The following is a 16,119-nucleotide window of genomic DNA, read 5'->3' as shown; positions in this document are numbered from 1 at the left end:
TTTGTGAAAAGTTATTGTTTTGTGTTATTAAAAATTGATTTTATTGTGAAACATCTTAGTTCCTCCATCTATGGTCATTGAAAGTATTGATGGATACACTATTCTGGTTTTTAATCTGTGGTCTCTTGAGTCTTGGGGATATCTGTTCAGGCCCCTCTAGTTTTTAGCCTTTCTATTAAAAAGTCAGGCCTTATTCTAACTTGTCTGCCTTTATATGTTACTTGCTGTTTTTTTTCTTGCAGCTTTTTAATAATTCTTTATTTCTAAATATTTAATGTTTTAATATTATTATTACAAGTGTACTTCCTTTACTCTTACCATCTTTTCTGTTATGTAAGCTTCTTGTACTATTATAAGTGTTTTTTCCCTTACATTAGAAAATTATTGTTCTATGGTTTTGCAGAAGTATTTTGTGGGTCTTCAAGCTGAGAATCTTATTCCACTTGTATGATTCTGAAGTTTGGTCTTCTCATTATTACATAGTTTCCTAGATGCTGTATGTCATAAACATGTTAAGTTTAACATTTTATTTGATTGATGTGTCTATTTCTTCCATGGTTTCTTCAACACCTGAGATTCTGTCTTCCATCACTTGTATCCTGTTGGTGATGCATTGTGTTCCTGTTCATGTACCTAGTATTTTTTTAAATTATTTTCATTTTTCCAAGTTTGTGTTTAATTTATGGCTGCTACTTTGATTTTCAGGTCTTGAATAGTTTTATTCATTTCCTACAACTGTTTTTCTCGTTGTTGGTTGTTTGATGGATTTATTCATATCCTTCAATTGTCTATGTTTTCCTGAATTTCCTTATGGGATTTATTCATTCCTCCTTATGCACCACAATAATCTTCATAAAGTTGCTTTCAAGGTCTTTTCCTTTTTCTTTTGTTGTATTGGAGTATACAGGGCTTGCTGTATGTAGTAGGGTATCTGAGTCTTATTATTATGCTTTGACAGTTTTTTTTTATTGTGTTCGAATTTTGGCATCTAGATTTCTAGATTTATGGTAATTAAAGGTTTCAGTACCAGTTTCCAAATTTGCCTTTGCTTGTTTTGGCTTTTTTCTGTTTCTTTGTTTGATTGTTTGGTTGGTTGGTTGGTTGGTTGGTTGCTTGGTTTCTGTTTATTCTCTCATCTTCTGCTCTGTGTGGGCTGGCTTTTCCCATTAAGTGTGAATCCTGGTATCAAAAACAGTCTCTGCCCCACTTGGAGACTTAGGAATGGCTCATGGACAGAAGCAAGACTGTTGATAAAGTAGAGAAATGCTGAGTTAATGAGGGGTTGGCAAGCAGTCAGACTATCTAAATTGTTCACAGTCTTTATAGTCTCTGATAGAGTGGGAAGTCTCTTCCCCAGTAGGGGTCTCTGATTGTGGTGGACAGGTTGGTCTTTTTAGTAGTGGGAATTTCTGTTCCAGATGGGGACTGAGATATCACCAAGGAGATTATAGCAAATTGGAGATACATTGAGGAGCCACTGAGAGAGTATAGTATTTTAATGGCCTGGCAATCTACCTGGATTTCTCCCAGTCATTTTGTTCCCTGGTAGTGTGGGGAGTCTCTGCCCATGTTGGAAGCTGGAGTACAAGTAGGAGGACGCCGAACAGGATACGTTGGAAGGATACCTACATAGTGAGAGTGGAAATGCTTTTGTGGTGGGCAGCCTTCCTGGGCTTCTGCCAGTAGCTGAGATCTAGTTGAGCTAGAAGTCTTCACCCCAGGCTGGTCTCTGGTAGAGCAATAAAATCCCCACCCTACTTGAGCATTGGATTATAGTAACTATAAAAACCAGCCTCTGGGTTTTTTGTGTGCAGATTCAAAAGTAATGTGGAGCTTGATGGGCTATAAGCCTACCTGTACTTCTCACAGTCTCCTTTGTCTCTGATTTCTGATAGAACAGGGAGTCTTTGCACCCATCAAAGGCTGAGCACCTTCCACTGTGTGGAGTTTCTAGTACAGGAAAGAGTCTTTGCCACAGGAGGTCCCAATCTCAGTTGGGGGCAAAGATATGGTGATTGGGAGGGTGGTATACTGAGTAGAATTAGAACAGGAATTGAGAATGCAAGCGGTTGATCACAGGGACACTTTCTGGACTTTTAGAAGACTTGTTGCTCTCTGGAAGAGTAAAGGGTCAATGAACCTTTTGGAGGGTGGGGCATAGTACATAGGAATGCAAGGGACTTGGGATAGGGTTGGCAGACTCTGATATAGTGAGAAAATGTGCACGTTTGGAAGGAGGGCAGCCCACATGAATTTCTTACAGTCTTTAATTTCTCTAGAAGAGTGGGGTATCTCTGCTCCAGGCTGGTCTCTGGCAGTACAAAGAGTCTCAACACAGTTTGCAGCTGAGTTATGGCAACTAGGCAGGTAGAATACTGAGTATATAAAAGGCAGATGTTGAGGTGCAGAGTTTGTCAGGCAGGCAACCTGCTAGGATTCCTACAAGATTTTTTAGTCCCAGAGCACACTCTCATCATCTTCTGCTTTTTCTTTATCATCATCATTCAATCTCCATCCTGTTCATGATCATCAATATCACATCCATTTCCATACTATTATCACATCAAAATTAGCCTAATCATCTTTCTATTCACTATTATCATCATTGTCACCATCATTACTACCATCAACATTGTTACTGTGGTTACCACAATCATAAATACACCTTTTATCATACTGATTTCCACCAGAATCGCCATAATTATCATGGTTATCATCATATGAATTACGACATTCTCACCACCAGTGCCATCTATAATAATATTTCAGTGTTAACACTAAAATAATTATCATGATTGCCATACTTATTGCCATCATCAGTATCACTAGCATCATTATTTACAATCACCATCATTAACATCTCCTCACTACCAATTTTGCCAGTCATACGACCTAATCATCATATTCATCTTTACCAGCTGCTCCATGACTACTAGTATTATTTTCATTATTATCACTGTTCTCATGATTATCATTATGAACATCATGACAGACCTTCTTTAATTACCTTCATTACAATCACTATTAACAAACTCAGCAGTATTATAATCATGCACTTACAATATTATCAGCATTTTTATTATCATTTGTACCACTATCACCACTAACACCATCATATTCTTATGGTGTTTATTATAGATACATTTTATAATTGAGGAACTTAAATTTAAATAAAATTAAGAAGTACAAATATGGTCAAATATATACAGAATAGCAATGAGATTGAAAGAGAGTAACAGTTTACATTTGCATCTTTTGGATCTCATGTTAGGTACATTTTCTTTTTTTTGAACCAAGTTCAGTTGTGACCATATTTCTAATGGGTTCTTCCAGGTACGAATGGAATATAAGAAGTGGTTTCAAAGACTGCAGAAAGAAGTTGAAAACGAAAGCACTGAAGTGTCTCATTCTACTACTCACACAAAAATGGTAAGTTCAACCTTCCAGGAAAGATTTATATGACCTGATCTAGTTTCACATGCAAACATAAATTTCCTCTTTGTTCCTTGATAAAGAAATTAAAAATCTGGCCTACAGTGCACAGCAAAATAGCTTTCTTCATTCCTTAATTTCTTCTTTCCTTCCTTCCTTCTTACTGAATTCTTGATTCAAACTTCTCTCTCTACCCTACTCATATCTCTCTTGAAAATATCTTTCTTTCCATATTTCTCTAATCTACCATTCTCTTTCTATCTATCTATTTTTGCGTATTAATTGTCAAGAATGGCTATATATTTCCTTCAGAAGCCTCAAGACAGTACTCATTAAACATAACCAACAGAAAAATTCTGTTAGATACCACAGGATGCATTAGCCCCTGGTAATATCAGTGACACCACTGAATTTTGCAGTGGAGTTAAGAACTTGGATACTTGCCTTTTTACCTTGGCACTTTACAACCTATTTTCTTTGAGAAGACCCATTACTTGTCTTCATTTTCCTTAACAAGGTATGAACCATCCACTGCTATGCTCTTCACTGCCCATCAGGACATGGACCTTGTATTTTCAAAGACTTTTCTACCTATTATTACTCTCTCATGTGACCATCTCAGTTACTGAAGCTGCAGGAGTTTTTCTATAGACTCTATAAATCAAGATTTTCCCAAATATCATAGTCTTCTAATATATTTTGTCCATAAAGATAGGATCCTTCTCAAGATAGTTCCTGCTTTTAGCTCACTGGGGTTTTGAGGAGCCATTGAATTGAGTTATTACCTTTTGCTAGCTAACTTTTCTTTTAGGAATATCCACTTTCAAACCCACCATATCTAAAGGCACTAAAAACAGTAGAATTATGGGTTGGGGAAAGAGTACATTTAGTAGAGTGTCTATCTTGTAATCAAAATCTCAGTGTTGATCCCTGAAATTTACACAAGACCAAAACAGGCATGCTGGAGCATCTGTGTAATCTCAACCTGAGAAGATAGAGATGAATGATCCTTTGAGCTCTGTGTACAACTGGTTTAGATGAATAGGTGAGCCACTGACCAATTAAAGATGCTGTTAAAAATAATCAATGGTATCTGGTGAAATGATGCAAGGGTCTGTTCTCTGGTCTCCATATGTGTGTCTGTGTACACATGCACTAACATAAACATCTGAGTGCTGTCACTTAAAATTGAATCCCTTTAGCTACTTTTATGTAGTTATTCATTAGTTTACACCATTTTCTCTAGCTTGCCTTAGGCTTGTACTACCTAGTTACCAAGAAGTTTATTTTCAAGGAACTATAATGAACTGCCATGAGTATTACACAGAAATTAAAAACTTCAAAGTAGTACATGATAAAATGACCCCTGGCCATTTTATAGAACTATTACTAGAATGAGCAATTTAGTAGATACATATCCTGACAAAGTATTTAATTTGATATTCAATATTTTACTCAATTATTTTACAAACCTAATTTTTTTATTTGAGAACTCTTACTTTAAGTCAGCCCTCTGACTCCACAAAATGAATCTCCAGGGGACTTTATCAATGTCCATGTTTCAAAATATGTCACAAAACTGTATAATATTTCTTTTAATGTGTATGGTGGTTGCCTTTTTAAAGATTTTTGTTAAATCATTAGCCAATAATTTCAGACTTTTAAGGTAGGTAATCCAAAAACAAGCCTAGGTCACAAGTGGCATGATAAACATTTTCCCCTACTGAGCAATCCCCCCATGACCAAAATAATTTATTTTTAAAATTTGTTTTATTGTTTGTGAATTTCATTCATACACATAATGTATCCTGATCAAATCCAATTTTCTAAATCCATTTTCCATATTTTATACCAATTTTATTTCCAAACTATAAGTTTTTATTTTAAATTTCCACTGTTCTATTTAATGAGGACTGAATGTACCTGGATGTAATATTTTACACTAGATCACTGATACACTCTTAGAAGCCACATGCTCAAGAACAAAAACTGACAATTACATCATCCCAAATTGCACCTCATATAGGGGTGAAACTCCATGATCCAATGGCACATACATTTGGACAATTTGGCTTGATCTTTAGTGGGTCTTGTGTATGCAGTCACAGTTACTTTGAGTCCATATATGCAGCAACATTGTCATATCTGGCAAATGGTTACTGCTTGAGCCTTCTCCTACATAGGCACCCAGTATCTACTTGATCATTTTCAATGATTACTTCTAAATTTTGAGGTCATGAGTTTTGTTATATGTATCTCCAAAGATTCTTATTCGTTATGTTCTGACCCATTGTTAATCTGTATATTAACTGCCATATACTATAAAAAGAAACAGGTCTAATGATGGTAGAGGACTAAAATAATCTTTGGTATAAAGGTACCAACATAAACTTTATTACTATGTCCACTTAACATAATGATACTATTGCATGTCCCTAGGATCTAAAACCTAGCCTGCTAAATATTCTTCGCCCATTTAATGATACCAGGCATAATTTTCCTCTTGTAGTGACCTTTAAATTCAATAAGAAAGTGGGCTTCAAATGTAACCAGAAAATTAGGTTAATTGCTCCTCTAGCATTTGTATATCAGTGGTTATAACTTCCTCAGCCAATCATTATTTTAGACTTGAGCTTTGTTCAGGGTGATAAATATGGCTCTATTTGCATTCTTCTACATCCAGACACTCAGTTATACCCACACCATCTATTTAACATACTTTCATTTTCCACTCATGGTTTTGACTTCGATGTCAAAGATCAAGTGTGTTTATTTCTGGGTCTTGGATTTCATTCCATTCATCAATCTGTCTTTCTGTATACTAATACCATGATGTTATTTTTTCACTATTGCTCTCTACTAGAGCTTGAGGTCAGGGATAATGATTTCCAAAGAAATACTTTTATTGTTCATTATTGATCTTGCTACTCTGTTTTCTTTTGTTTGTTAGTTTGGTTGGTTGGTTGGTTGGTTTTTGTTTTGGTTTGGTTTGGTTTGGTTTTTGTTTTTCTACATGGAGCTGAGAGTTGCGTTTACCATGTGTGTAGAGTATGGTTTTGTAATTTTGATGAGAATTGCATTAAATCTGTTTGCTGCTTTTGTGATAGCCATTTTCACTGTTAATCCTAGTGATCCATGAGCTTGGGATATCTTTCAATTTTCTGAGATCTTTTCTGATATCTTTCTTCAGGGACTTGAAGCTCTTCTTGTATAGATCTTTCACTTGCTTGGTTAGAGTTACACCAAAATATTTTAAATTATCTGTGGCTATTGGGAAGTGTGTTGTTTCCTTAATTTCTTTATCAGTCCATTTATCATTTGTATAAAAGAAGGCTACAAATTTGTTTGAGTTGAATTTATATCCAGTCACTTTTCGGAAGTTGTTTATCAGCTGTAGGAGTTCTCTGGTAGATACTATCTTATCATCTGTGAATACTGATACTGTAACTTCTTCCTTTCAAATTTATAAACACTTGATCTCCATTACCTTCTTCCTCTTCCTGGAAATTCAAGTACTGTATTAAATACATAAGGAGAGAGTAGGCAGTTCTTGTTCCTTATTTTAGTGGGATTGCTTCAAGTTTCTTTTCATTTAACTTGATGTTGTCTGTTGGGTTTTATTGTTGTTGTTGCTTTTATTATGTTTAAATATATACCATAAATTTTTGATATCTTCAAGACTTTTAATATGAAAGGATGTTGAAATTTTGTCAAATGAGTTTTCAGCATCTAATGTGATGATTAGGGGTTTTTGCTTTTTTCTTTGAGTTTGTTTACGTAGTGTATTGTGTACATGGATTTTTGCATGTTGAACCATCGTTGCATTCTTGGGATTATGCCTACTTGACAACGGTGAATGATGTTTTTATTTTGTTCTTTCTTTTTGTTTGTTTGCTAGAATTTTATTGACTATTTTAAAATAAATGTTCATAAGAGAAAATTGTCTGAAATGATATTTTTTGGTTGGGTCTTTCTGTGGTGTAGATACAAGAGTAACTGTGCCTTCTTAGAATGAATTAGGTAGTATTTCTTCTGTTTGTATTTTATGGAATATTTTGAGGAGTGCTGGTATTAGCTCTGCTTTCAAAGTCTGATATAAAACAGTCTAGCCCTGGCTTTTTCTGGAAAAAATATTTTTAGTGACTGCTTCTATTTCCTTAGAGGTATAGGAGTCTTGAGATAGTTTACATGATATTGATTTATCTTTGGTAAGTGGCATCTGACTAGAAAACCAACCATTTTTGTCTAGATATCCCAGTTATATCAGGTGTAGCCTTTTGTAGTAACATAAGATGATTTTTAGAATGTCATCAATTTCTGTTGTTAGGTCACCAGTTTCCTTCATGATTTTGCTAATTTGAGTGCTCTTTCTGTGCCTTGTAGTTAATTTGGCTAAGGCTTGTTTTTGTCAAAGAAACAGTTTTTGGTTTTGTTGATTCTTTTTATTGCTATCATTTGTTTTATCAAATTGGTTGATTGCAGCCATGAGTTTAATTATTTCCTGACATTTACTACTCCTGTTTTGTCTGCTTCTTTCTTCTTTGTTCTAGAGCTTTTAGGTGTACCCATAAGTTGCTATCATAGAGTGTTTTCAATTTCTTTATGAAGGCACTTAGTACTAGCTATTTCCCTCTTGACACTGTTTTCATTTTCTCCCATAAATTTGGATATTCTGTGCCTTCATTTTCATTGAGTTCTATAAAGTCCAACATTTCTTTATTTCTTTCCTGACCAAGTTATTATTGAGTATAAATTTGTTGTTTCCATGAGTATGTAGACTTTCTGTTTTTTTGTTTGTTTGTTTTGGATTGTTTGTTTTATTGAAGTCAAGACTTAATCTGTGGTGATCTGAGAGAATGCAAGGGATTATTTCAGTCATCTTTTATCTGTTTAACCTTATTTTGTGTCCAATTATATGCCAGTTTTGGAGAAGGTTCTATGAGGTGCTGGAAGAAGATGTATTCTATTGTTTTGGGGTGAAATGTTCTATAGATATCAGTTAAATATTTTTGGTTCATAAATTTTGTTAGTTTTACTATATCTCTCTTTAGTTACTGTTTTAATGACTTGTTCATTGGTGAAAGTGGGGCATTGTTGTTACTATTGTGTGCATTTCATTATGTTTTGAACTGTAGTAAAGTTTCTTTTATGAATGTTGTTCTTGCATTTGGCATACAATGTTCAGATTTGACACTTCATCTTTGTGGATTTTTCTTTTGATTAGTCTTAACTGTTCTTTTATATCTAGCTTGATTAATTTTGGTTGAAAGTATATTTTACTTTATATCAGTATTGCCACTCTAGCTTGTGTCTTGGGACCTTGAGCTTGGAAAATTTTTTTCAACCCTTTACTCTGAAGTAGTATCTGAAATTGTTGCTGAAATATTTTGTTATATGGAACAGAATGTTGGGTCATATTCATGTATCCAGTCTGTTATCTGTGTCCTTTGAGGAACTGAGTCCATTCTTGTTGATAGAAATTAATGACCAATCATTGATATTACTTGGTATTTTGTTTTTAAAGATGATTGTGCGTGTGTGTGTGTGTGTGTTTGCATGTGTGCATGTATGTGCACACAAATTTGTGTTTCTCTTCTTTTGGGTTTATTGTTGGGTGATTAATTTCTTGTATTTTCTTGGTTGTTGCTATCCTTGTTTTGTGAGAATTTTCCTTCTAGTATCCTCCGTAGGGATGGATTAGTACAAAGATATTGTTTAAATTTAGTTTTGTCATAGAATATATAGGTTTCTCCATCTACGATGATTGAGAGTTTTGCTGGATATAGTAGTCTGCATTAGTATTTATGTTCTCTTAGGGTTTGCATGCCATCTGTTTAAGACTTGGCTTTCAGAGTCTTTGTTGAGAAGTTGGGGATAATTCTGATAGGTCTTCTTTTATGTGTTACTTGGACTTTTTCCCTTATAGCTTTTGATATTCTTTTTTTCTTCTGTATATTTCATGTTTTGATTATTATGTGGTGGGAGGATTTTCATTTCTTCTCCAAACTATTTTCTGTTCTATAGGCTTGCTAAACATTTATGGCCATCTATTTCTTAAGTTAGGGAAGTTTTCTTCTATGATTTTGTTGAAGATGTTTTCTGGCCCTTTCAACTTGTAATATTCACCTTCTTGTATTCCTATTATTCTTAGGTTTGGCCTTTCCATTGTTCTCCAAATTTCCTGGATGTTTTGGATTAGAAAATTTTTACTCTTTGTATTTCTTCTACAGTATTTTCTACACCTGTTCTCTTTCCTTCATTTTCCAGCTCAAAGGTTGCTTCCGTTTGTGATATCTTTTTAAATTCTATATTCATTTTTTTGGTCTTGAATTGTTGTGTTCATTTTTTTCACCTGTTTGGCTGTATTTACTTGTATTTCCTTATGGGATTTATTTGGTTCCACTTAAAGACTTCTATCCATTTCCCTGTGTTTTACTGTATCTCTCTAAGGGAATTATTTATACCCTCCATAAAGGACTCTATCATCTTCATGAGATGAAATTGTAGGTCATAATCTTGGTCTTCTTGTGTGTTAGAGTATCCAGGGTTTGCTGTGGTAGGAGAAATGGGTTCTGATAGTGCCAAATTATGTTTTCTTTTGTTGCTTATGTTCTTGCATATGGCTTTTGCCATCTCATTATTTCTGGTCTTAACTATCCTCCATGACTCAGATGGGAACAGGCCACCATAGAAACAAGTTTAGCTGTGTGTCTTTGGATTGAGAAGGCTTCAGGGAGGTAGATATTCTTTCTCTGGTTAGAACAGACCTCCAGTGCTTCTGCTTAGAGCATGTTGTCTTTATCCCTGGTTAGATCAGTCCTCCTGAGAGACAAGCAAAGCTTTGGGGTAGGAAAGCAGATATGCTGATCTGCCATAAGTGCAGGTGGAGGTACAAACTAGAAGGTTGGTGGGGCTCTGGCAGCACAGGACAGATCCCATGTCTGCTATGTTCTAGAGGATTCCCAGTTGCCATGGATATTGTAGCAGGGATCTCTTCTCTGTACCTGGTTAGGGGAGAGATCCTAGGAGGCAGGACACATCTAATGTTATAATATGTTTTCTGGCCTTGAATATGTTATTTTGGTGGATTACAGTCGCTGACTTATGTATGTTGAATTATATCTTGGATGCATCCAAAAGTATTATGATAGATAATGTTTTACTGTTTATAACTGAATTTGTTTTTCAAGTGATTCATTAATAATTACTGCATATATCTTCATCAGGCAAATGAACATATTAAATTTAGGGAAGAATCATCTGTTTTTGATCAAATATCACTTGATTGATAACTTCACACAGACAATAATTTCTAACAGTACTAAAATCCATTTGCATTATTCTTTGCTTATCTGATGTTCTTGTGCAATTCCATTTAAATGTCCATGCTTCTTTCCCAAAATATATTTAAAATTATATTACCTACTTTATCATGTAGGTAATATAATTTAACATGTAGGTAATATAATATAACACCACATGTGTCTACTGTCCACAAAGGCCAGAATATGTTATATCCCCAGAGACTAGAGCTGCTAATATTCAAGCCCAACATATGTGGGCTAAGAGATAAACCCAGGTGTTCTAGGAGGGCAGCCAGTACTCTTAATCACTGAGGGATCTCTTCTACCACTGAATTTCTTAACACAAATATACTGCCTATTAATATTTTGTCTATTTCAGTAACAGCACTAGGCACTAGGAATGTGACCATGTGCGAGAATATTGGTTTTAACATAATGTTCTTACAGCTAAACAAATATTAGACAGTGATGCATTTATTTAGATAAAATACTCTAGATTCTATGACAGAACTGAAACTTAGACCCCCTTGTGGTTACAAAAAATATATTAAATCAACAAAAAACTCTTTGCTACTATGTAAAGGCATCAAAAGTTTTTTATCTCAAGCAATTAAATTGTTGGCTATGACTGTGTAATTTGAAATTTAAAATGTTAAGAATATAGTCTGTGCAATTCTCTTGTACAACTATTTTACCTTGCTGCAAGGATTATAAACAGAGGGGGATATATATTGTCAATATGTATGTTCTTTCCTGTACCATTGGAAGTTGATTTTCTGTTCAGTGGCTGCAATCAAGACAGCAGGAATATTTCCTTTCTTGAAGAGCTCTCCTGACTTGTGAACAACAACTTTCACTGCATAAAGAAATGAATCTGTCTGTCTGTCTGCCTGTCTGTCTGTCTCCTTATGTGTATATATATATATATATACACATATGATGTGTGTGTGTATATATATACACATACACACACACACTCACACACACACACACACACGGACACAAAAAGTATAAGTAGAATAAAGATACATTTATACATATTAATAATTCCTAAAATGTCTAAAATTTATGAAAGTTTTGAATATTAAATGTAATTTTATAACCCCTATCCATTTAATTGATAAGAAAATAAATTTACATATATGTATACATATATAGGTGTGTGTGTGTGTGTGTATTAAAAATTGTGTGTGGTGTTGAATAATGTGATAATTCTTGGCTATGATAAATTTATGAAGAAAATATTGGAATGTTTAGAGTTACTGTGTAAATATCTCTTACAGTTATCTTTTAATTTATATAGAAGTAAAGGATCTTCCAAAGATTTTGATATTTATTAAGTTTGGTAAACATATAGTGAGGTTACACTCATTAACCTAACTAATTTGCTCCACTGTAGTTTGTCAGTTATATATATTTTTATTATGGTATGCATCAAAAAGAGATGTATAAGTTTTAGTAGGCATAATAGCTGATAAAAGAAAAAGATCTAAATTATAATAAATTCACATTTTCTTAACTCCATGCTAAAAAAGGAACAAACAGTATATATGTATGTATGTATGTATGTATGTATGTATATGCATATATATATATATATAAAGTTATCTTAGTATCTTAGTGACACTGTAAACCATTCATAGGCATGTCCTTCCATGGGGGCTTTATTGGGTTTTCTACAATTTTAATTTCTTGATTGTATGTCTTCTTGTTGAATAATATCTTGTAGAAAGAAAGACAGCAACCATTTGAAGGAACCTGTTGATGGATAATTTTTAGTGATTTGCATGAAGTCTTAGATATTTGGTAATAAAAATATATACCCCAAAAGCTTTCAAGGAAAAATGTCTTCTTGGTTTTTTGTAAGGATGACTCTCTTTACAAAATGTTTAAAACCAGAAATTGCACTATAAAGTTGATTAAACATGAGAATCCCATGAAATGAGTCAATAATGAAATTCTTCCTATCAGTAATGACTTTGAATTGTGAATTGATGACCCAGACTCTCCTTTGGAGTAGATGTTCCTATCTTCTAAAGAATTTATGTCACCATAAATTATAACTTTTCCTGGATTTGTCACAATCAGGCTTAAATACCATTGCATCTCCTGTACAAAATGAGATAACTTCAACAAAGACTAAACAGACTCTGTTTCTTTCCATCTCAGGTATTAAGTCTGAGACAAAGTGAATACATTTATCATCATCTAAAGTGAATTATTTTGCTCATTTCCATCCAACATGCACAAAAATGAAATCATGCCTAAGACCAGAGTGGTGTCTTTAGTGAGCATCTGATAAAATTATGGAAATATCACAGTCATAAATACTGGGTTCAAAGACCCAAATGTAAGCTAAAGAAAAGAGAACCAGAAGTGCCATGATAGAGGTGGTTCCAGAAATTGTCGACTTATTCAGTATGAAACTATAGCCTAAATTTATTCAAGGTTAAATTTCTATTTAATGTCAACTCCAACAAACTGAACCCCTTCTAGAAAATGAGTTGAAATTCTCACTTCTACCATACTCATGTGTGTTATGCCACTCATGTATATTTCATACAAAAAAGTATTTATGAACAAATCTGAGAGAATATAGCCTTAAAGACCATTCATTTGTTGTCATTGTTGTTTTGCTGTTGCTATTGTTGTATGTTGTTGGGATTTTTTGTTTTTTGTTTTGTTTTGTTTTTAGATACAGTGTGTTTCTGTGTCTCTGTACAGTGATGGCTGTCCTGAATCTTACTATGTAGAACATGTTGGCCTAAAAATCAGAATGATATACCTGCAACTGCCTCCTGAGTGCTGGTGTGTGCCACCACTGGTATGACCATACATTTTATAAGATTGATTGATTGATTATTTGATGGTGTGTGTGTTTCTAAGTGTGTGTGTTTTCATGTATGTGTTTACTCCCATGATTGTAAAGATATATGTATGTATGTGGGTATCTGAAGACTGGAAGAAGGGATTACACAACAGGCAGGCAATGGGCAGGGCCACACATGGCTATCCTGACCACACTCATGTCTGCCCTAAGGATGGCTCACCTACAACGTTCATATTCAAAGTCAGCTCTACTGTGCTGTCCAGGTGAAGATCTCAAAGTTTTTTGTAATTCCAAAGTCTATAGGCAGCCAAGGGATTTATTTGGATTAATTGTGATTTTGAATGCTTGTTTGACTTTTATCAATCATATTTTATTTTAGCTTCAGTATACAATTTTATTATTATGTATTTTGTATTATTATCTAGTTTTAAATTATTATTATTATTATTATTATTATTATTATATTGTGTATTTGTAGTATTATATATTCATATATGTGCCCATGAGTGTATTCATGAGGAGGCTAGAATTAAACATTAGGTATTTTGCTTTCTTATTCTGCACTTCATTGTCTTGACACAGGGCCTTTCTCTGAACCTGGAAAATTTCTGCCAAACAGGAAGCCTCCATGCTCCTTCTGACTCCATTCCTCAGAGTAAGGAAGTTGCAAATGTATACTTAACCACACCCAGATTTCACCTGGGTGTTGCGGATCTGAACTCAGGTACTTGTGCTTACTGGAGCAGAGTTGATAGTGACTGAATTAATTCCTTCCCCAAGCCTCTTGTAGTTCATTTTCACTTGTATTGTGCCACACACATGAAACCATATTGTCAGTCTGGTAAAACAACATCTGTTGCACATTCCATGATCATTTAATTTTATCTCTACTTGAAAACATAAGCTTTCTATTTATATAATTTTATATTTCTCTTTCTTGCTTTTATATGTAGCTTCAGTTGCCTTTATATGTAGTTTTATATATAGCTTCAATTGTTCCAGATCTCTGTTTTCTCTTCAATTAACCTTTGTTGTTATTCACTTCCTGCACAGTGTATACCACCTGGATATTTTTTAATTTTGAGGTTACAATATAGTTACATAATTTTTTTCCTTTCTTTCCTACAAACATTCTGTATACTTTCTTCCTGGCATCTATTTTCATTCATTGGTTGTGCATGAATATATATTTTGTGCAATATATATATATATTCTTACATTCATAAAAACAATCTCCTTAATCTAAGTAATTTTTCTTCTTTCTTCTATGTATGTATTCAGGACAGGGACAATAATAGACATGGTAACATGAGCAGGAGAAAGCCCACAGGACCTCAGCCTTATACAAAGAATTAGAGGCAACTGAGGAATGCTGAGTGGAAGGAATAGTCTTACCCAGGGGAGAGCACATTAATTGGTTTTCTAATTCAAAATGTGCAGTCCTCAAACTGTTAAGATATAAATGCCTATATTCACCTTAGAGAGTATCAACCTTGATAGTCCTGAAAAAAAAAACACACCTTTATGGGAACATCATGTTTATTCTGTGTTCTGAATATGATCTTTTGAATTTCTGAGGGCTGATAAGTTTAATTATACTATTTTACATTCAGTGTGTTTTGCTTTTCTGTAGTGAACAATGCTCTATTTCCCTGTATTTGTCATCTTTGATTGTTATCTTTTCCTAGCAATACTTTACTCAACAGGAACCTAGAGCCTTGGCTTATTACCTTTTCTTCCATAATAGAACTTCATTGTCTTCCAGGATTAAATATGATCACTATTTCCCGTATGCATGTATCAAATGTCATGATGAAGCATATTACTGTGTATAATTAATAACTGCCAATAAAGTCCAAGAGAAAAAGAAATATTACTGTTAATCTGTATTCTTTAACTCACTAAATATTCTTGAATTTAAAAAATATTGAATTATGAAACTCTATAAACTTCTATTTGTATTCAAGAAATCAGAATGGGGCCTGAAATTTGTGGTAATTTTATCACATACCTGTGAAATTATAAAAGGAATCTATAGGTACCTATTACAGAAACAGAATGTCTAAGCCTGATCTTTGAGGACTCCGGTCTTTTTAGAAGCTTCTATGGCTGCAGTGGTACTTGAGAAGCTTGAAGCATATTGTTTCAGGGAATTTATTTAATCATTGAATTTATCATAAATATTGAAAACTTCTAGCTCCTAAATACATACTATTATATTCTGTGATTCACACATTTTAAAACTACAAACTATCTTAGAAGATGAGCAAGCATCTGAAATCCTAGGGAAGATATTGTGGGGTGATGGCTCAGTAGGAAGAATTATAGGCACAATTGATAACTAACTAAGCAATATCAATCTAAATGTTCAAACAGGCATGACTCAGAACAAAAGGCTTCTGGGTTTTTTTTTATATTTGAGGAGAATTTCACACAAATATATAAGGTACTTTGAACAGTGCTGCCTTCTTCCTTCTATTAGTTTTCCTGCCACATCACCCTCAATACTTCATGTCTTACTCTTTAAAAGACAGATCAATTGTGCTAATCATA

General features: G+C 33.9%; 1 protein-coding gene across 1 annotated transcript in view; it reads left to right on the top strand.

Moving 5' to 3' along the window:
- Window positions 1-15,437, top strand: part of Adgre3 (adhesion G protein-coupled receptor E3) — a 115,373-nt gene extending 99,936 nt beyond the window's left edge. The window contains exons 16-17 of the mRNA XM_028766601.1: window positions 3,334-3,429; window positions 14,149-15,437. Of these exons, the coding sequence (XP_028622434.1) occupies window positions 3,334-3,429; window positions 14,149-14,328 (276 nt within the window). The 3' untranslated portion in view covers window positions 14,329-15,437. The remainder of the gene's footprint in view (window positions 1-3,333; window positions 3,430-14,148) is intronic.
- The last annotated feature ends 682 nt before the right edge of the window (window positions 15,438-16,119 follow it).

This window comes from Grammomys surdaster, unplaced genomic scaffold (genome assembly GCF_004785775.1).
Source record: "Grammomys surdaster isolate TR1022 unplaced genomic scaffold, NIH_TR_1.0 169, whole genome shotgun sequence".
Taxonomy (NCBI): domain Eukaryota; kingdom Metazoa; phylum Chordata; class Mammalia; order Rodentia; family Muridae; genus Grammomys; species Grammomys surdaster.
This window is presented reverse-complemented; position numbering and strand designations above follow the sequence as displayed.